Source organism: Callorhinchus milii, unplaced genomic scaffold, assembly GCF_018977255.1.
Source record: "Callorhinchus milii isolate IMCB2004 unplaced genomic scaffold, IMCB_Cmil_1.0 Scaffold2, whole genome shotgun sequence".
Classification (NCBI taxonomy): Eukaryota; Metazoa; Chordata; class Chondrichthyes; order Chimaeriformes; family Callorhinchidae; genus Callorhinchus; species Callorhinchus milii.
Window position 1 is genome coordinate 16,429,079 of NW_024704743.1, and position 20,874 is coordinate 16,449,952.

The window sequence follows — 20,874 nt, forward strand, 5'->3', positions numbered from 1 at the left end:
ATTACCCCCGAAAAGCGATCCGCCAATCGACTAACAGCCGGGTTCCTACTTACTGCTGGGTAAACAGGCGTGTGGAGTAAGGAAACTTGCCTGAGGTTTGTCCCTGCCCAGGAATCGAACCCAGGTCCTCTCGCTACAGGACTCCACAGGCCTGTAGTCTGATATGAACACAGGGAGGGAATCTCTGAATGATGATACCCTGACACTCAAAATATAATGACACATGAGGAACATGTATGACTTTTGAGCCTTCGGAGAGAGAGCGATATCAAGAATTCTCTTGATTGTAGGTTAAGCAGATTGCCGACGTTTGCTATATGATGTACTCCATGTGGTTTAAGCTGTGCGTAATTTCCAAGTCTCGTTTATCCATTTAGGGCTTTTGGTGGGGGTGTCCGGTACCATCGCCTCATGGTCCAGCGGGGTAGGCCGTGGCCTTGCAGAAGCAGGGCTTGTGTGGCTGTTTTTCCAGGGCCAAAGCCCCCTCGTCCGGCTCGCAGTTGAGCATCTTTATTTTGTCGATTTTGGAGTTCTTACCCTCCCAGTCGCAGCCGTGCTTTTTAGAGCAGTTTATAGACTCGGATTCATCTACAATTTGCACCACTGCACAAATGTTTTAAAAGGGAATTAGATGCATGTTTATTTAAATTCATGCTCTGTAACCTGTTTTAACGTATTGAATTATAAGACTACAATAATCTGATGCCACTGTCATATTGGAGACTTTCAACAGCTGTGGGACTTAATAATAACTATAATATCCTTGCATTTGATGCAACGCCTTTTACGTCAGGAGGAAGCCTCAAACCGCTACGCAGAATATGCTGTAAAATGCAGTGACTCTGTATTTTATAGGTGAACATGCCAGCCAATTTGCACACAACATTGTCCCACAAACAGCCATGAAGTGAATCACCAATGTTATTTGTGGGATTATTTGGGTCTTGATCATTAACTGTTAACAGAAGAAACTGCACTTAGCTGGATCTGTGATTTTAAAATCAGCTTCTGGAGATAACGTGGTAAGTTTTTTAGTCATGTATTTCATGTACGCTCACAAAGACATTGTGTAGGTGCTGGATTGCCCCCTGATCTTCCCCAGGGTACTTTAATAATTATTATGTAAGAGTGCATCAGACTAACTGTGCAACCATTAACAAAGAAAATTATACCTTTTTTTTGCGATTTCCTTCATGAAACTTTGTCTCTCCCTGTTCATTGGACATTTGTCCTTCACCCAGACTGACATATCTGGATTCTATGGATCTCTCTTACCTTCCATCATTTCTGGGTTGTTGCAGAAGTACAATGATTACCTCGTGCCTTCAGATGCTGTCTTCTCCCATTTGCTTGACTTTATGCCTTTTGTGCAACCGTATATTCAACCAGCAAAGCAGCCACTCTGCCTATTTAGCTCTAAGTGGGTGAGGTAGATCTCAATGTTTTCTGTAAAATACTTTCATCTTCATTTACCTTTACATTTGTGGTTTGAGTTCCTGTCCTCTCACCTTATACTGTGGTTAGTAGGACCCCTTGGTTGAAGTCCTACTGAATTGATGGCAGTCAAGGTTACCTGAGTGATGAGGTATGCTGAGGCGTTAAGTCTAGCTCCCAGGGTTGCGTTTACAGGGAAAGTTCATATTTAATCAGTTCTATTTGATTCTTTTACTGATGTTTTCTTTTATAGACAGAAACTTGGCCATTCAAGTGATGCTGGTGGCCAAGTCTTGCAGCCACCTGATGTATTGAGCAGTTTCTCTCTTTCACCTTTGCTTGCTCCCAACTTTAATCATTTGGCTCCTGTACTAGATCTGTTTCCCATTCTGGACTATTTGTGCTGTTTTGAATGTTTTGCCCCTTTTGTTACCACTGCCAGATATCCTATTTGCTTCCAAAACTTATCCTGTTTGTACAAAACAATGCAAATCAAATTTACAAGTATATACTGTAACACCTTTCACATGGGGAGGAAATCCCAAGGCACTTACCTATACAGGTTGGCTGGGGAGTGGAAAGCTGACTAAAAGTGTGGCCAAAAGGTAGGATTTGAGACAGACTTTGAGCAAGATGAGGGAGGGAGTCGGAGGGACTCTGGGATAGAGTTCCAGAGAGTAGGGGGCAGAAAGGCTGAAAGCCCGTCTACTGATGGTGGGGTGTGTAGGGTGGGGCACATGAATCAGGCCAGTCCTCACTGAGCAAAGGGAACACCTCGATCTGTCGGTTGTAATAGTACGAGTTGCAGTACAACGTTTTTCACATATCTTTCGTTGTGAACCTTCTTGCATCTGTAATTTTACACAATGGTCCACATCCGCTTTGTGATGATAAATATCAGCCTCGCCTTACATACTCCGATGTATTGTTTGTCTCATGTGCTATATATGTTTAGATTTGCTATTGTATTGAAAGGACGGTGTTCACAAATTCAGTACAAAGTTCCAAAGCCTTGCTCGTTCCTACAGTGTTATATCTCCATAGTGGTAATGTTTCATTCTTAGACAGGTTCCGCCATGGAAGAAATATTCTGAAGTGTCCTTGAATGATGCATTTCTTAGCATTTTGGAGCAGTGGAGCTTTTACATTTGTTGTATACCAGGCGGGAGGAGAATCACCAGGTCCTCTGTTGCAGTACTCGCAGATTTCTGGAGATCCACCATTCACAAATTCCAATTGATTCAAAACATTGACCCTCGTATCCTCGCCTGTACGAAATTCCTTGCTAGGCTCCAATGGCTCCCTGTCGCAAAACGGATCGATTTCAGGATCCTCATAATCACCTACAAATCACTTCATACCCTAGCATCACTCTATCTCTCGAACCTGCTCCTCTACCCAGCTTGGGCCTTCTGTATATTCATCGACCCCTCTGCTTCACATCAGAGGATGTGCTTTCAGCCAGTTCGTTCCGCAAGTCTGGACGTCCCTGCCTGAAACCCTCTGCCTATCACCTTCTTTGCCCATCTTCAGATCGCACCTGAAAACTTTCTTTCTTGACCATGCCTACAGTCACCTTCCTTTTCTCCCGCCTTGCTGTCAAGCTTCACCATTGTTCAGGGCTTGAAGACATTACTCCATGTGAAAGGAAGCTATATCAGTGCAAGTTATTGTTGTCTCTAACCCACTGATATAGTTTTCTTTTACATTTAACTTTCATTTAACTTTTATCTCATGCTCCCCATGACATTTATCTATATAATGACCAATCTTTTATTGGTGGTTAAGTTGCATCAATCAAGGGCATCTGTGTTCACACACAGCGAATAATAGAGCTGTGTTTACATGTGGCCATAATGGACCCCATTATGAGCTCTTGTGCGATGAGATTGAGACTATAATAGGATAGTTCATGTACTGTTACCATTGTGCACCAATAGTTTTTTAATTCGCTTATGAAGCAGAGCAAGTCTACAGTGGTGGTGCATCCATCCTCATTATTATGGCCCTATAGCTTGATGTCTTAGAGGCTGCATCTCTCAGTGGAATGAGACTGGCATCTTTCAAAGCACATTTCATAAATGCACTTGTTTTGATGGACTCTTGGATGAGTTCAGTGCAACCTCATTTGTCCTGGGAAATGGAAGGTGTACAGATAATCCATAAATATATTGCAAATTTGAAAAGGAAACTGTTGTGAAATTCCTTTGTAGAAAAATGAAAAGCAGAGAAATAAAACGCGGAGATGTCGGTCAATATGGTTCAGTTGCAAATATCAGTCAATAGATGCAAACCGAGTAGTCATGTAACGTATTGATTGAACACATTGCAAATACTATAATCAATGGACTGAACAATCTAGTACAGAGAACTGAGGTTATGTAAATACAATAGTTGCATGTTTGCATTGTTAAAACGTAAGACCATAGGTAGGTAAAGTCGACCTGTTTTTTTTTCATCAAGGGCTCCGTGCTTACTTCAGTGTCCTATGTTTAGAATGACATTGGGCAGATGTGAAGCAAGTTCTCTGTAGCCCTAACCAAAGTTGTAGCTAAGATTTATAAAAGCCTAAGTGGCAAGATTAAAAAGAGTCTTTCAGTGAAAGATTCAAAACATTTTGTGTTCTCTAACCTCCTTCCTCCCCTCCATAAATGGTGTTGGGAAGACAGGAGGCTGGAGAACCACCATGTGGAGTCCTGTAGTGTATTGATTAGAGTAATCACCTCGCAAGCCGGTGGACCCTGGTTTGATTCGGGCAGGAGAAAACCATAGGCAAGTTTCCTTACTCCACATGCCTCTGATTAACTAGCAGTAAGTAGGAACCCGGTTGTTAGTCAATTGGCAGATCGCTTAAAAAATAATAATAATTTTGTTACTCAATCCACAACTGTTTGTGGGACACTGTTATATGGAATTGGCTGCCGTGCTTCGCCCACAAAATATACAGTCAATCTTCTTTACAGTATATTCTATGAAGCGCTTTGAGACATCTCAACAATGTGATAAGGAGCTATATCAACTGCAAGAATTTTTTTCTTATGAATAGATGCTCATTTGCTCACTCACTAGTCTCAAAAAATATACTTGTGCATTTAGAAACAGAACAATAAATAGCTAACAAGCAGTTGAAGTGTTGTGCAACTGATGAATAAACTTACATTGAGACCTAATATTCCAGGCAATTGTTTTGGTGTCATCCTAACACAATTTTCCTGCATGGCTGCATTTTTCCTCTCAGACCTCTCTTGTATTTCTCCCACAGGAAGTCTTGTTGATGTGTTCTTCAGCTGCCATTTCGATGTGTTTCAGGTGGCAGAAGTTTAAGTGACAATGGTTTCTGAACGATGAGCAATGATGAGCAACAACTAGATAAGATGTGAAAATAAATGTCTTAAAGGGAGCTTTGAAGCGATGTATTGTTAACGATATGCAAGATGCTCAGTGAGATCGAAATCAATCCAGAACAGAAATTGTAATAGGAAAGCCAGATTTCAAGTGGAATGAGTTTACATGGTGCATATTCAACCCAAGTTTATTTTAAGGAATTCTGGGGTTTTCACATTGGTGAGGATGTGCCTCCTAACCTAATGGCTGGGGTGGATCATGGGCTTGCTGTATTGGTGCAGTAGAGAGTACTTGTCAGGCTTGGGGGTCAGGCACATTGCAAGTAGTGAAGGCGGAAATGCTGCATTTCTTTTAATTTTTATTGTAGCTCATCTCAAGGAGCTTGATATTGTCAGCTGTTCAAGCAAAAGGATATTCCTTCCCACAGCAGTCATCAATCACCTCCTCAATACACAAAACCATTACACAGTAGAGCCATGTGAACAAGGAAGAGTAAGATGTGAACTAGTTGTTCTCAACGTGTATGTATATTTCTTTTGTTAAATAAATGCTTCCACCTGTTAAAGCCATGACGATACGAATGTGCTTATTATCACTGATAATCCCAAAGCCTGACAAGTACCATCTACTGCACCAATATTCTTATCACCAATAACTACCAAAGGAGCTAGATTAATTACCATAGGAGCTGGATTAATGGTGAGGGCGTTGGATTATGTGTCAGTTTGGCTCAGTGGTAGCACTCTCAATCCTGAGTCAGAAGGTTGTGGGTTCAAGCCCCACGTCTAAAATGACATTCCAATGCAGTGCTGGGCTGTCATCGGAGGCGCCATCCTTTGGATGAGACATTAAATTGAAGTCCCATCTATCTGTTCAGGTGGACGTTAAAGATCCCATGGCACTATTCAAGAAGAGAAGGGAGTTTCACCTGGTGTCCTGCCCAACAATGCTCCAAATAAAATAGGCCACTCATTCTGTGGCTGTTTGTGGTGCATTGCTGTGTGCAAACTGGCTGTCGGGGTTTACCCACAAAATACAGTCAATCCACTTTACAGTATATCCTGTGAAGCGTTTTGCAGCCGTGATAAGACACCTTAACAAATGCAAGGATTGTTCTTATTGTTATGTCGGTGACAGCAACCATATAGGCAAAAAATATTCCTGCACAAACCTTAACAGGACCCAGTATGACTTGTGCTTTTTTGGTAAATCCAAGAAATTATAAGTAGCTGGTTTACCACTTTAATTTCCCTTAGGTGGAATCCTGGCAGACAATCAATAATTCATGATTGTCCTGGGATGAAAGTTCCTAAATAATTGTCATTTTGTTTCTTTTAATAGAGTAAAACCTGGAAATTAATACTTTTTTAAGCATCTGATTTCTATTTTGTAAAACAACACTAGGAGGAAGAAAGTGAAGAGGAGCCAAAGCTAAAGTATGAAAGACTGGCTAATGGAGTCACAGAAATTTTGAAGAAAGATGCAGCAAGTTGCATGACTGTCCATGATAAGGTAACTCCTTTATCTTTGTTATATTGCAGTGTTTTTTTTAAAAAAAAGACGTACAAAGATGCAATGGAAACTTGCCTTTCACTTTCCTTACTTTTTTTTCTGTCTGACTAATAATGTGATGTGCAATTACATTGCGCTATTAACGTTGAATAATTTGTTTGCATAACCTATAGCATCTCATTGTAATTCATATGCATTGATAATTCTGCTTTAAATAAAACTGTTTTCCCATAATTTACTGAATCATTAACCATTTAAGATTCTTTCCCCTCCCCCACCTGCCCCCTTCTTCAGAGTAATTTTTTTTATTTTTAAAGCATCATACTTTCACCAGCATCAGTCTGTACCAGATGACTAATCGTCATGGCACTTGGTGCATTCAAGCAAGCTTGTGCAGTGGAATAGTCATACCTAGTTATGTCTGAACACCTGATGTTTTATTAACCAGTATTGATTTTTTTTTACCCGGGGGACTTTCTTCCTGGGGAAAAAAAAGCAACCTTGCAGGAGCGAAAGACATTGCAGGGCTGAATTTGTAATGAGCTGCCTCTTCCTTTTCTCTCCCCTAATGCAGGTTCATGTTATAAGTGCCTGAATTTAATTTTCATTTTAGCAATTCCATCTTGATAAATCCTTTTTAAACCTCAAGTTAATGGAAGGTTATTTTTTAGATGGTGCTGGTTGACTGACGTGCTTGCTAGTGCCTGTAAATATGAGCATTTCATTAGAGCATCCAATCAAGCATGCCCAGATGCACATAAATACTGTGATTTGAGTTGCCCCAGAATTTGGTTAATGCATCAAACTCAAATTTATTGATTCAATGTTCACTTTTCTATTTTTTTAAGCAAAGCATGTTTTAAATGTGCTTTATTTTCTTGTTGAAATTGAAACATTTAACAGAACTTGCAGGTTTATCAACAGAACCCGGATGTGTCCATATTATTATTTTTGTGTTTTGCAGCAGATTTTATGTTTAATATTTTCCTAATTCTGTTTTGCTGAATGGTTTCCTTAAACGTTTCTTTTGTCCTTGCTTCACAAATGCCTAGGTCCTATTTTAGCACTACATTTTTAATTTGCTGCCACAGTTCATCAGTAAGGAAGCACAAGCTGCAAAGACACAATTTGTTGTCGGTGGATGAGCCGCCCTTCATGACTCATCCTGACAGCTAACCAGTTCTTACACAATCATATTGGCCCGAAAGCCTTATTTTGAGTAAAGATGTCACTGGATTAAGGCAAAAATGTTCTTTTCTTAATGCAGGTGAACAGTAAAGTAATTAGCAGAAAAAATCTATTGTCATAATTATAATGCAGTCGGATATTTGTTAAGTAGGTTGAGCTGTGCATTTTGCACATAAGCAGAATTGCAAAGACAGCAGTCGGGATAGCAATGTCAGGTCCACATAGCACTGTTTGCCACAATGTGTGCAAAACAGTGAAACTAATGTGAAAGCGAAGAGTCTCCTCTCCTACAATGCAAAATGTATAAAGGGTTACTGTGATTTTATTGTATCAGATAGATGTCTCTATTATATTGCATACAATGCTGTAGAGCCACACAAAATTTTTTGAATTTGTAAAATGTGTAAATGGATTTTTTAAAAAATTATCAGAGTTTGTCCGACCGATGCAAAGAATGCACAACAATAGAATACATGTATAGCTTACGTTCATTGAGCTTCTGATTACAGGTTTGTGTGATAACTGGCAATCCCGGGTACACTGATTGTTATTGTGCATTGATTAATGTACCCTTCCGACCCAGATGTGTTTTCATCAGGTGTGACTTAAATTTTAGACAGTGAAAATGAGAAAGATCTTCAACTATTTAATCCTACACTATATTACTTGTGTTTTTGCAAATGATTTACCATTATTGCCTTGTCTGTTACCCCATATTGGACTTGTAATATCATACCAGGGTAATTCACAGCACATTTTAGAATTGTAATGGGCTCATAAATGTTTAATTTCATCTTGAGTTGATTCTCAGAACTTATTTTTAAATGATACATTTTTTATAATACATTTACCAATGTACTGTGATAAACGGTTCCTTTTGGGCAGTAATGAATAAGGGGAAAGTAGGATGTTTTTGGACAGCAGAATTGGTGTTAGAATTGTTAGAATTGGATGTATGGTACCCAGATTTGTGCTTTGAGACGTCTTGAAGATGTGAAAAGTGCTATATCAAATTCAAGGATTATTATTATTTGATTGTACTGTGAACTGTATTACAGTTTTTAGCACTGGGGACACATCAAGGCAAGGTCTACTTACTGGACATTCAAGGAAACAAGACCCAACAATTTGATATTGTAAGTATGATATCTAAGTGTTACATTTGTTTTCTCCCCACCTTAATTTTTTATTTTTTTTACCCTCTTGTTTTTTCCCCTCTTTCTCTTTCCTCCCTCCCCCACTAAAATTTACAACTTGGGACATTGTAAGCATGAAAACACACCCTCTTATACCAATATACCTTGCTGCTGAATTACTGGTGATTTTAATCGGAAGGCTGTGAGGTTGATCTGAAGGTGTAAAGGATAAGTGAATATATTGCATACTGGTTTTGTTCCAGGAAGTACAGTATGAACCAGTGACACTCCTTGTTCTATAGCAGTAGCTGATGTAGCATATCTATTCCCTGCAAGTCATGTTTAAAAAGTAATATTATACCATCTAGATGTATATATCTAATTCTTCATTCCTCTTTGACTACGCCTTCGGTCGCCCTCCTACCCTAACTCTCCCTGCCCTCCACCCCTCGTGATCCCAATCCCCAGCTTGGGTTTAAACCCTTGACTGTCCAGTGCCTTGAGACGTCCTCATGACGTGAAAGGCACTATACAAATGAAATTTGTTGTTGTTGTTTATTGTTTCCTCATTATTTGTCCATGCCATGATGACCTAAAGTAATATGTATCGTAAAGTACTTTGAAATTTCTTTTGTATGTGAAAGATGCTCAGTAAATACAAGTTGTATATCAAACAACAGGCATTTTTGCTGAGTTTTCCACCCACTGTTTGTTGAATTCATGAGAGAAAATCCAACTTTAAAAATAGAGTTGTGAACCAATTATTTACTGTGTTCCCTTAGTTTATACTTTTACTCTCATCAGTAAATGTTTTCTCTTAAAGAACATGAAGACATTTTTAAAGTCTTGCCCTTTTTCATGGAATTTTACAGCACAGAAAGAGGCTATTTTTAGACATTCCCGCTTCTCCCCTTCCCCTGCCAACCCCCCCCCCCCCCCCCCCACGTGATTTGTTTCTTGAATACATTTACTTTGTAGAACATCTGGTTAAATTCAGATTAGCTTCTCTGTTTCCTATTGAGTAACCCTATTTTGGAAAAATGCCAGTCCATTTCGAAACGTTTTAAATCCACCTCTAAGCTGAGGTGGTATATTGTGTGTGCTCGCTCTTGTGATAAATTTGAGGTTCAAGTCAACTTCTAGTTTCCATTCAAAACTTGGCTATTTCAAATCTAATTTTTAAATAATGGAAACCTTTGCAGCATTTATAGTTTATAGTATATGTTCCTGCAATTCCTTCTCGCTTTAGCAGCTTGTTTTTCATTAGCAAACGACAAACTCTCCTTCACAGCATTCTGAGACAATATCCACCTCTTGGAAAGAGTTTGTGCCAAGACTGCTAATCTGGAAGAACCTTGCATGAAGCCGGCTTAAAAAGAATTATAAAAAATCAGTACTGGTTAGATGCCAACTGTATGGATGGTAAAATGGTATACTTGCATACAGAGCAGATGGTTAGCATTGTTCGAGAGAAATGGAGTGAATAAACAAAATTACATAGTTAATGACCTGGGTGGAAAGGGGGTGGGAGGTGGTAGAGGAGGATTAAACCTATTTGAGAAAGGGAAGAAAATAACTCGACCATGAAAATCATGCAAATGGAAGCAGCCAGAGGTGGCTGAATAACTGGCCCAAACTGCAGTTGAGTTTTCCTTTTGTTTTTGTATTTTTCCAAGAAGTTAACTTCTTGAATGAATATAACAATCTGTTTTTCGCTTCTCTTAACATTGCTGCAACTAATGCCACTATAGACAGTCTCTGTTAAAATAAACCATGTTTTATTATTAAATGAAGTGATGCTACAGTTCAGATTTGCAACCCGTTCAGTTCGACTCCAATGTGTGATGTGTGACCAGCGTTATTAAAAATGGATACAAGAGCATACATCAAGATGAAAATGTTGGGTCAGTGACTTCATCATGTCATATCTTCAGATTTTTTAACAAGACCTCTTCAATAATGCCAGAACAGGTATATTTATTCTCCAGAACAGTTTGTGTGTGCACAATAGTAGCTATTTTGGGAATATCTTTCTGTGAATCAGTACAGTACTCTGAGCGTGTTCCTTACAGAGAGAGTATTAAAAAAATAAAAGAATTGCAAGGCATTGTGAAACTCAATGCGTGCGTGTATGTATGTATCACTGCTATTGACTGTTCAGAGATTGGCTCTGAGGGTATACTGAGCCCAATGGTGCGAGAGAACTGAATTATTATCAGCAGTTACAGTAATTAAGACCAAGTGCTTCAGTGATCTTGTCAATTAACCATGTGTGCTAATTCAGCTCCTTGTCAGATATAGCTATTTCCTCCTTCTCCCCCCCCCCCCCCCAACCAGCACAATGTAATTTTCCTTTACGGTTTAAACTGATACGTGCAAAATAAATTCACCAGAGTAGGAGGTAAAGGATGTTAATCCTAATTCTTTCATATGTTTATTGGTGACTTGTTGGCAAGGTGAGTCTATGTGCAGCCAGTGTGAGGATGGTGTTGCTGCACTTTAACCCCTTTATCCACAACTATTTTGGCATATAAAGTAAGTTTATATCAGGCAGGTACAGCTTACAATTATGAGAGTCCGACTCACTCGCTGATTCACTCACTCACTCTCGACCACAGATCTGCTGGCAAAAGCATACCCTCATCTGGGAGCGCTACAGCAATATGCACCAAGACAGTAGAACACAAGGCATAGATTTATTTAGAGTTACAAAAACCAATTTGCAATTAGGTACCAGGAGGTTTTTCTTCATTCAGAAGTTAATTAATGACATAAACAGGTAGCCAAGAAGGGAATTGAGGCCAGGACTTCTTTTTTATAAATATATTGATATATTTATAACATATATATTTTATAAATATATACTTGATGGTGTGATGGGAAGATGGTAGGGTGGGTGCAACAGCTTGCATTTATATAGCGGTCTTCATGTGGGGTAGAGTCCCGGAGCGCTTGATGGTGGTGGAGTCTGACACCAAGCCGTAGGAGTGGGAGGGGTGAGGTGATTGTAAACACATTTTGAGGGATTAATAGAGTTCCAGAGTTTGTTTGTGAGAGTCCCACTTCCTTTTGGAAGGATGAAATCAGATGGGCGAAGGGCTTTCTTTATCCGAACTGATCTCGTAATTACCAAGCTGTTGGGCTCCTGCTTGTGGTGGTAATCGAGGTGACCACTGATATCAGAGGCTGGTTTCCCACTCCACTTTGAAAATCCGCTTTGTTGGTAATTGGATCAATTCAGCTCGCTGAATGAATAAAATAAAACATCTAATATTGTGACTGAGACTTTTAGTTCTCACAGCTTGCAAACGTTCTGACATAATAATAATAAACATAATCCTTACATTTGATATAGTGCCATTCATGTCAGGACGATGTTTCAAAGCGCCACACAAGATCAACTATAAAGTCGAGTGGATGTTTTTGGAGGTGACATCTGGTCTAGTTGGAAAGTATTAGTGAAATAACTATTTAAAATGTAAATATTACTCCAAAGCTTTGTGCTTGGTTAGGAAACTGTTGCAACATGATTTATGTGCAGCATTCCTGTATGCTGTTGATCTTAATAATGATAATAATAATAATCATTCTTGCATTTGATATGCATTTATCACATCGTCGCAATGTCTCAAAGCGCTTCACAGAATATACAGTAAAGTGAATTGCGTGATTTATGGGCGAAACGTGGCAGCCAATTGTGCACAGGAGTGTTCCACAAAGAGTTGTGGATTGAGTGGCCATATTATTATTTAAAAAACTTATTTGACGATCCACCAATCGACTAACAACTGGGTTCTGTCGTACTGCTAGATAAACAGAGGCGTGCAGAGTAAGGAAGCTTGCCTAAGTTATCGCCCTGCCTGGGAGTCACACTCTTACTTGCTTAGGCGAGTGCTCTAACCACTACGCTACAGCACTCCCATCTTTGACAATTCTTCTGAGCCTGTGGTTTGTTCATATTGTAAGCAAATAACTTTCTAAATTAAGATAATGGAGTGGGGGGGGGGCAGATATGGAGAAGTGGTGACAGTGTTGAGACATTGATGTAGTGGTTTGCTTTCTTTCACTGTTCAAGTCCGAATGTTAGAGTGATGTCTTTCCTGCTCGGTATCAAAATTACTTGAAAGTAAAAAGGAGTGAAATTCTCCACATATTTGAAGGTAAGCCCCATTTAACACGGGTTGCTGGGCAGCCCATGGAATCACAAAAACACATCAGAGAAGCAACCTGGAACCAGATACTTCCTTCACTTTGCCCCTGAACAGCATCCTATTTCCTCTCCTCACACAGGCTCGCGCACTTGCTCTTTCTCCACATAACTATTCTTACAGCATGCTTCCAAACCAGATTTTCCATAGGGATGCAGCATTTGTGAAAGAATCAATTACCTATTTGTTAGCAAGGGAAGCTTTACAAATTACCCATTAGCTGATTGATCATTCTGGCATCTGTTGGGTATCCGAGTCTGAAGCTGGTGTTATGGGTGTTGAGGGAAAAGACTTCACCAAAAGGAATAGAATTGTAGAACTCTTTCTTAATGGTAACAATTTTATTTCTAGTTAAGCAGCTGACACAGTGTATGCTCACAGCATTCTGACTGTATTTTATAATCTAACAGGGTTAGGGAGGGGATTGACTGCAAAGTTACTTATATTGAATTGTACCTTGTTTTTCTTTGTGGTTTGATTTTGTCTTGAACCAAAAGAACGTGAGTTAATTATGACAGTGAAGAGGAAGGATGCCCTGTAAATGTAGAACTGGAGGACATGTGGTGCGTTTTAGTTTGGATAATAATATTGCTTACATTTGATAGAGCACCTTTCATATCAGGAGGACATCTCAAAGCACTTCATATGATATTCTGTAAAGAGTGTCTGCGTTTTTGTGGACAAACCCGGCAGCCAGTTTTTCACATAGCAGTGTTTCACAAACAGCCACGAAGTGAATGACTAATTTTATTTGGGGGATTGTTGGCCAGAACACGGAGAAACTCGAATAGTGCAGTGGGATCTTTAATGTCCACCTAAACAGGCAGATGTGGCCTCAGTTTAACGGCTGATCCAAAGGACGGTACCTCCACCTATGCAGCACACCACCACACTGCATTGGAGTGTCAATACAGACTATACGAGTTTCAAGTCCCATTGTGCGGCTTGAACCCACAACCTTCTGACTCAGTGGAGTGCTATCAACCGAGTCAGGCTGATACACACGTTTGTTTGCTTTTTAAAATGCAAACTTCTCTTGAAAAATGTCACTGCTGGGTCAAAACCTTAGGTGTTGGACTTCAATTTGTTACATAAATTTGGACACTGAATTCCTCAAATTTGCATAAAGTAGAATAATCTAACCTCTAATCGAAAGGAAAGTGTTGCTACAAGTGAGGTCAGGTATTGTGCAAAGCTTTAACCTAAATAGACTTTTTTTGTTAAATCTACCTGTAAGCCTTTTATCTGGTGCCCACAGCTGTTTATTTAACAGTGCTTCTAAATGACCAATCTTGACTGGCCCCCACCCTCCAAGGGTGAAACACAGATACAGTGCAATCCGCTCAGTCGAGTATAAACACAGCATGAATTGCTGGAAAAAATGCCTGAAACAGAGAAGTGCATCTCCAGCAGGGATTCCCCCAAGTACATTACGCCAACTCCTGAGAATTGTGCTCTGAGTTTGGTTCAGAACCAAGGTCTCATGCAAATGTGACTTAAACCGCCTTCTGCAAATGCATTTTACATCTCAAGGCTCAAGAGATCTGATCAAAGATACTATTTACACTACCAATTTGCTGTTCGAGCTCAGTTAATGCCATTTGACTGCACAATGTGTTACTGTAAGAAAGAGGATGTGTAGGAGGAGGTGGCGAGAGTGCTGATTTGTTTACACATTATTGATAGAATGGTTATTATTAACGGAATGGCTTCATAAGGTAGGGAGTTTTATTTTTCTCCCATCTTTCCGTTCTCAGTAAGAACACATTGCACAACCTCCCTTTCCAGGAGAATGGGCAGCTGGTGGACTCTCATCATGATTTTTCTTTCCTAAGAGGAGCCGTCTAATCTGTAAGTTTATCTTTGGGGAGTCGACGCACAACCCTAGGTCCTAGCAGTGATTACCATTTTGGATGGGAAACATTCAGTCCCTTTCTGTACAATAGGTTTATGCTGTGCTCAGTTTTAGAATGTAGACGTTTGTTTGAAATGTTGCATTGCACCGGGGGTAATAATCCCTCCCAAAAAAAATTGGGTCAATCAATCCAAGACTGTTTGTGGGACACTACTGTGTGGGATTGGCTGCCATGTTTCGCCCACAAAATATATAATCAGCTCACATCATAGTGTAATCTGTGAGGTGCTTTGTGATGTCTCATTGACGCGAGAAGGTGCTATATCAAATGCAATGATTATTATTATGTATGTGAATATATGGGGTGTTTAAGAGGTGCAGCGGATACAACTTCTAGGGTAGTATAGCAGCATTGCTGATTGCATTCCCAGTATTTAGTTTTACTATTCAATAGTAGCTTGAGCCTTGCACTAAAGTCATGCATCAGTGGAGTCTGGCAAAGGTGTATGAATTTAATAGCTCCATTAACGCCACTTAACACAATTGAAAAGAGAAGCAAGTTTCTCTCTCTCCCGGTTTCTCTCTCTCCTGGCCAACAATACTCCAAATAAATAAAATTGTTCACTCACTTCATGGCTGTTTGTGGGATGTTGCTGTGGCATTTGGCTGCCCCAGTTCGCCCACTAAACATGCAGTTACTGTATTATACAGTGTATCCTGTGAAGTGCTTTGGGACATCCTCCTGGCGTGAAAGGTACTACGCCAAATGCAAGGATTATTATTAAGCCATCACTGCTTTGGGGATCCAGAATTGTCATACAGCACCTGACAGCAGACCTGCCAAAGTGGTTTAACCACAGCTCTGAATGAATGGTGACTGCAACTGTCTTCAGTGCCTTGGGGCGTCCTCCCGAGGTGCTATATAATTTGTTGTTGTCTTGAATACTTGAGCCCATGTGTACTGTGAGTATCGGGTCTTTTCGACCCATAGCTTCTTAGCAATTTCGTGGTGGTTTATCTTTGAATCGTTCAAAGTAACTCATTAGAAGAAAGGGGCTAAATCTTTTCCTGTGGAGTATTGCTGTGGATAACATGGTGCAATTTGTTGTGATAATTCTCTTTCCAGCTACCACTCCTTGTTTAGATGTGAGCTGAAACCTCTGCAGTGTTGGTAGTATTCAAAGTTCAATGCTCCTCACTTGCTGCATGAGCCCTCGCATCGATTGCATGTTCTCCAGTCTGTGCTGAGCATTCACACCCCACAGCCATGGACATCTTTCTGGTGTGACAAAACCAGACCCTACAAGGACAAATTCAATAGTTGTTCACACGGACAGGTTCGATAGTCGTTTACAAACGTGTTTGAAGATTTTATCATTTAATCAGAATGAACTTGATTCGAATACATTTCATTCTGGAGCAAATGGAGGATGGAAGGTCCTTGGCCTGTGCACAGGAAACATTTTGTATAACACAGGGGAAACGTCCCACTTGAAAGAGAATTTTTTTATAGCACTTTGTCGTACCAAAATGTCTCCAAGGGTTTCATGGGCACTTAAGTGTAATGACAGTATTTTGTGGATAAATATGGCAGGTGTTTCCATCAGCAAGGTGAGAGAAACTAACTTTGCTTTTGTGTCCATGTGAACATGCAGACAGAACCTTATCTGAAGGATGGTGATATTAATAACATTCCTAACATTTGATACAGCATCTTTCATGTCAGGGGGACATCTCAAAGCGCTTCACAGGATTTGTAAAGTGTAGTAACTGCGTATGTTATAATAATAATCCTTGCATTTGATATAACGCCTTATCATGTCTTCAGTGCTTCACAGAATATACTGTCAAGTGAATCAACTCTACTTTGTGGGTGAAATGCGGCAGCCAATTGCGCACAGCAGTGTCCACAAACAGTCTTGATTGAGTGACAAAATAAATTTTTTTTTTTGGAGGGATTATTACTTCATGTGGAGTAAGGAAACTTGCCCAATGTTTTGCCCTACCAGGAATCGAAACCCAGGTCCTCTCGCTTGCAAGGCGAGTGCTCTAACCATTAAGCTACAGGATTCCACATATGATATGATATAAGGATTATAGGCAAATGTAGGCCAACACTTTTATAGGAAGGCACCTCTGCCAACGCAGTGCTATCCTAGTATTGTACTGGAACATCAGCCTAGACCACAACTTTCTGATCCAGAGATGAGAATGCTGCCAACTGAGCTAAACTAGATTTCAGAAGTGCAGAAATGTCCATTGTATATTTTAGAATTTCCTTCATTGTCAAACAGACTGTGGTTGACTGATGAAAGAGCTAAAGTAATGTAAATTTCCTTCATTGACAGACTGTTCTACCTGATCATGTGTTCTCAGGAATTAAAGTGGCAGCATTATAAATAGATTACCAGTGATGTATGGTAACCATATACTATTCATGTCATATATGATTAAAATTTATGTTGAGTTCAAGCACCATCTGGCAAAACATCTATAAATAAAAACTAAACCCAGTTCTGTTGTCCGTTTGAATATTCTTATATATTTTTTTAAAAAATGCAATATATTTAAATGGAGGATGTATGACTGTTGCTAAGTACTGTAGTTTCTAAGTTTGGGATGTACAACACAGTGAGCAATGTTATTTATAAGATGGCCGATGAGGCAGGATGTGTGAAAAGGCTAAGCAATTGGGTGGGAAAAGCTGAGTTGTGCCATCAGTTTAGTGGTGTAAAAACCAGCTTGGGGTCCTTTCTGTGTGTGTGTGTTTGTGGATGTTGGTTGAGGATTGGATCGGGCTAGGCTGTGATGGCTTTTGTTCCACACACAATCAGATAGCTTGCCAAACACTCACACAAAGCCTTGGGAGATCCCTTTTCATTTGATGGTGATCAGGAAGAGGAACCCTAATTGATATTTTTTTGCACCCTCAAAACCCAAAGATGCTAAAGCCATTTCTAGTATCTCCAATACTGCCCCAGGTACCTGTGGATCAAATGCAGGAACTTCCTAATGTATATATAATCAGTGTTTTTGTAAACTAAAAATAATTTTAGGAGTGCTAGTTTTTGTGGCTTGGGTTTATACTCACTACAATATTTTTTTTCCAGGCTGTGATTGCGATTATTATAAGAACTTGCATTTAACAGGGCCTTTCACTTGAAATCAACATCTGAAAGTGCTTTACAAGACATAATTGATTAGAGGTTAATTCAATGTTATACAGTAACAATAATTTACATTTATACAATGCCTTTCACTTAGGGAGGACATTTCAAAGTGTTTCATACAACTGAATGAGCACCTGAGTTTCTAGAGGGGGAAGCGATGGAGGGGAAGGGAAAGATGGCAGGAAGCACAGTCAAAGAGATTGGTCTTAAGACGGGCTTTGAAGATGGGTGGGGGGGAGAGAAGAGACAAGGAGAGGGTGCAAAATGGCTGTTACCAGTGGTAAGCCAGAACAAGCAGGAGCTTGAAGCAGGCTGCTGTTTGCTGTGCGGAGGGAGTGGCTTACAGAGGAAACAACAACAACAACAACAAGATTCCATTTATAAAGCGCCTTTCACGTCAGGAGGACGTCCCAAGGCGCTGCACAGTTGGGTCAGGACCCGAGCAGGGGGGAAATGGTCAGGGTGAGGGGAGGGAAGGGAGGGAGCGAGGAGGGGGGAAATGGTCAGGGTAAGGGGAGGGAAGGGAGGGAGCGAGGAGGGGGGAAATGGTCAGGGTAAGGGAGGGAAGGGAGGGAGCGAGGAGGGGGAAGCGAGTCGAGAGGGGAGCTGAAGGCTCGGTCAAAGAGAAAGGTTTTGAGACCGGCCTTGAAGGAGGAAAGGGAGGAAGCGGCGAAGGCACTGGGGGATGGAGTTCCAGAGCCTGGGGCTGAGAGGCTGAAGGCCCGACCACCGATGGTAGGGCGGTTGGGGCGGGGGACGTGGAGCAGACTGGAGCCAGAGGAACGGAGGGTACGGGCAGGTAGGTAGGGGGATAGTAGGTTGGAGAGGTAGGAGGGAGCAAGGCCGTGAATGGCCTTGTAGGTGAGGATGAGGATCTTGAAATCAATCCTCTGGGGGATGGGGAGCCAGTGGAGGCGAGCGAGGGTGGGAGTGATGTGGTCCCGAAGCCTGGTGCGGGGCAGTACACGAGCTGCAGAGTTCTGAATGACCTGCAGCTTGTGGAGGGAGGTGGCGGGAAGGCCGACGAGGAGAGAGTTCCCATAGTCCAGCCTTGAGGTGACAAAGGCGTGAACTAGGGTTTCAGCAGCGTGAGGGGTGAGGTAGTGCCGTAGTCTGGCGATGTTCCGGAAGTTACAGAGGTGGAGCAAGACCTTAGCGGCATTTGAAAATGAGGACAAGAATTTTGAATTGTATTCAATGGTGGATGGGGAGCCAAGTGAGAATAGGGGGCAATGGACTCATGGAGCCTTGTGTGGGAGAGATCATGGGCTGTAGTTCCAGATGGTCTGCAACTTTATTGGGGAATAGTGGGGGAGTCGGGTGAGGGGGGATTGGAATAGTCGAACCTGGAGGTGACGAAGGTGGTAGCCTTGGAGGAGAGGTAATGGCTGAGGTGAGCGATGTGCAAAGGTGAGGTTGGTGATTGCCCAGATTTAGAGTTTGAAGGGTAGTTGTATGCAACAACAACAACAAGGTTACATTTGGATAGCGCCGTTCACGTCGGGAGGATGTCCCAAGGCGCTGGACAGAGGACAGCATTTCAGACCCGAGCTGGGGTTGGGGTAGGGGAGGGGAAGGGGGGTGGCCGATGGCATGGTCGAAGAGGAGGGTCTTGAGGCAGGACTTGAAAGAGGCTAAGGAGGAGCGAGGCGGAGTGATTGGGGGATGGAATTCCAGAGGTTGGGGGCAGAGTGGCTGAAGGCTCTCCTGCCAGTGGTGGGGCGGGTGGGTTTGGGGACGTGAAGCAGGCCAGAGCCGGCTGAGCGGAGGGAACGGGCGGGTTGGTAGGGGGTTAGGAGGTCACAGAGGTAGGGTGAGGCGAGGCCATGGAGGACTTTGTATGTGAGGACCAGGATCTGAAGGGAGCCAGTGGAGTCGGGCGAAAGTGGGGGAGATGGGGTCATGGAGTTTGGTGCGTGAGAGGACACGGGCTGCAGAGTTTTGGATTATCTGCAGCCTGTGGAGGGAGGAGTTGGGAAAGCCGACAAACAGGGCATTTGCATAGTCGAGCCTGGAGGTGATGAAGGCATGAACAAGAGTTTCAGCGGCCTGAGGGGTGATGTAGTGGCGGAGTCGGGCGATGTTACGGAGGTGAAGGAAGGCAGAGCACATTATTAGAGGTGCCGTCCTTCAAGTGAGATGTAAAACAGACATCCCATCTGCCTCTTCATGGACATTATAAATCCAATGGCACGATTCAAAAAGATAAGGGAGTTACTCACTGTGTCCTAAGCCAGCAATTCCCCTCCCCCTCAGTAAAATTGATCATCCACTTCATGGCTGTGTGTTGGTCATTGCTGACTGCTGAGCGCCCATTGTATTTGCCTTCAAGTACAAATATAATTTACAGTAAACGTGGGAAGAGCTTTGAGACATTTTAACAATGTGATAAAGCAGTATATCAGATGCAAGGATTGTTATTGTATATGCAGAGGCTAAATTTGTGCCAACAGATTCACGAGATGAGTGGGCAATCCATTGAATTTGGGATGAGAAGGGGAATATAGCCAAGATAACTGAGAGAAACACACTGCCTTTCTTAAGAATATCTACAAGTAGTGGGAGCAGTCCCTTTATTTTCCACCTGAATCACAAGGCAGATAGAAGCAAAATAGAGAGAATGTAATAATAGAATCAGGTAAGAAAAAAGGCCAGCTGAATTTTTTTTTAAATTGCAGGGTGCACGCACAGCCAATCTATGCTGGCACTTGTACACCAACTTATTGTGGTTAATAATATATCAGAAGTCTGCTTTGTTAAATATTGGAAAACATTCTGAAAATGTTTCCATTGCCTTTATTTTCCCTGCGTCTTTATTACACAAATACGCAGAGAAGCCATCTAATGGATAACTAAATATATGTGAATAAAACAGCAATCACTGACGTTTTCTACATGATTACTGAATTTCAGAGCTCTGTGAAGGTGAATCAGATAAGCCTGGATGAAAGTGGGGAGCATGTTGGTATCTGTACAGAAGACGGCAAGGTAGGAGTTTATAATATACGCTGTATTTTGTTTCATAT

General features: G+C 41.3%; 1 protein-coding gene across 4 annotated transcripts in view; it reads left to right on the forward strand.

Moving 5' to 3' along the window:
- The window catches only part of vps41 (VPS41 subunit of HOPS complex), a 91,029-nt gene that overhangs the window by 13,452 nt on the left and 56,703 nt on the right, over window positions 1-20,874 (forward strand). For all 4 annotated transcript variants that reach the window (XM_042346868.1, XM_042346869.1, XM_042346867.1 and 1 more), the window contains 3 exons: window positions 6,184-6,291; window positions 8,538-8,615; window positions 20,762-20,836. In XM_042346868.1, the coding sequence (XP_042202802.1) occupies window positions 6,184-6,291; window positions 8,538-8,615; window positions 20,762-20,836 (261 nt within the window). The remainder of the gene's footprint in view (window positions 1-6,183; window positions 6,292-8,537; window positions 8,616-20,761; window positions 20,837-20,874) is intronic.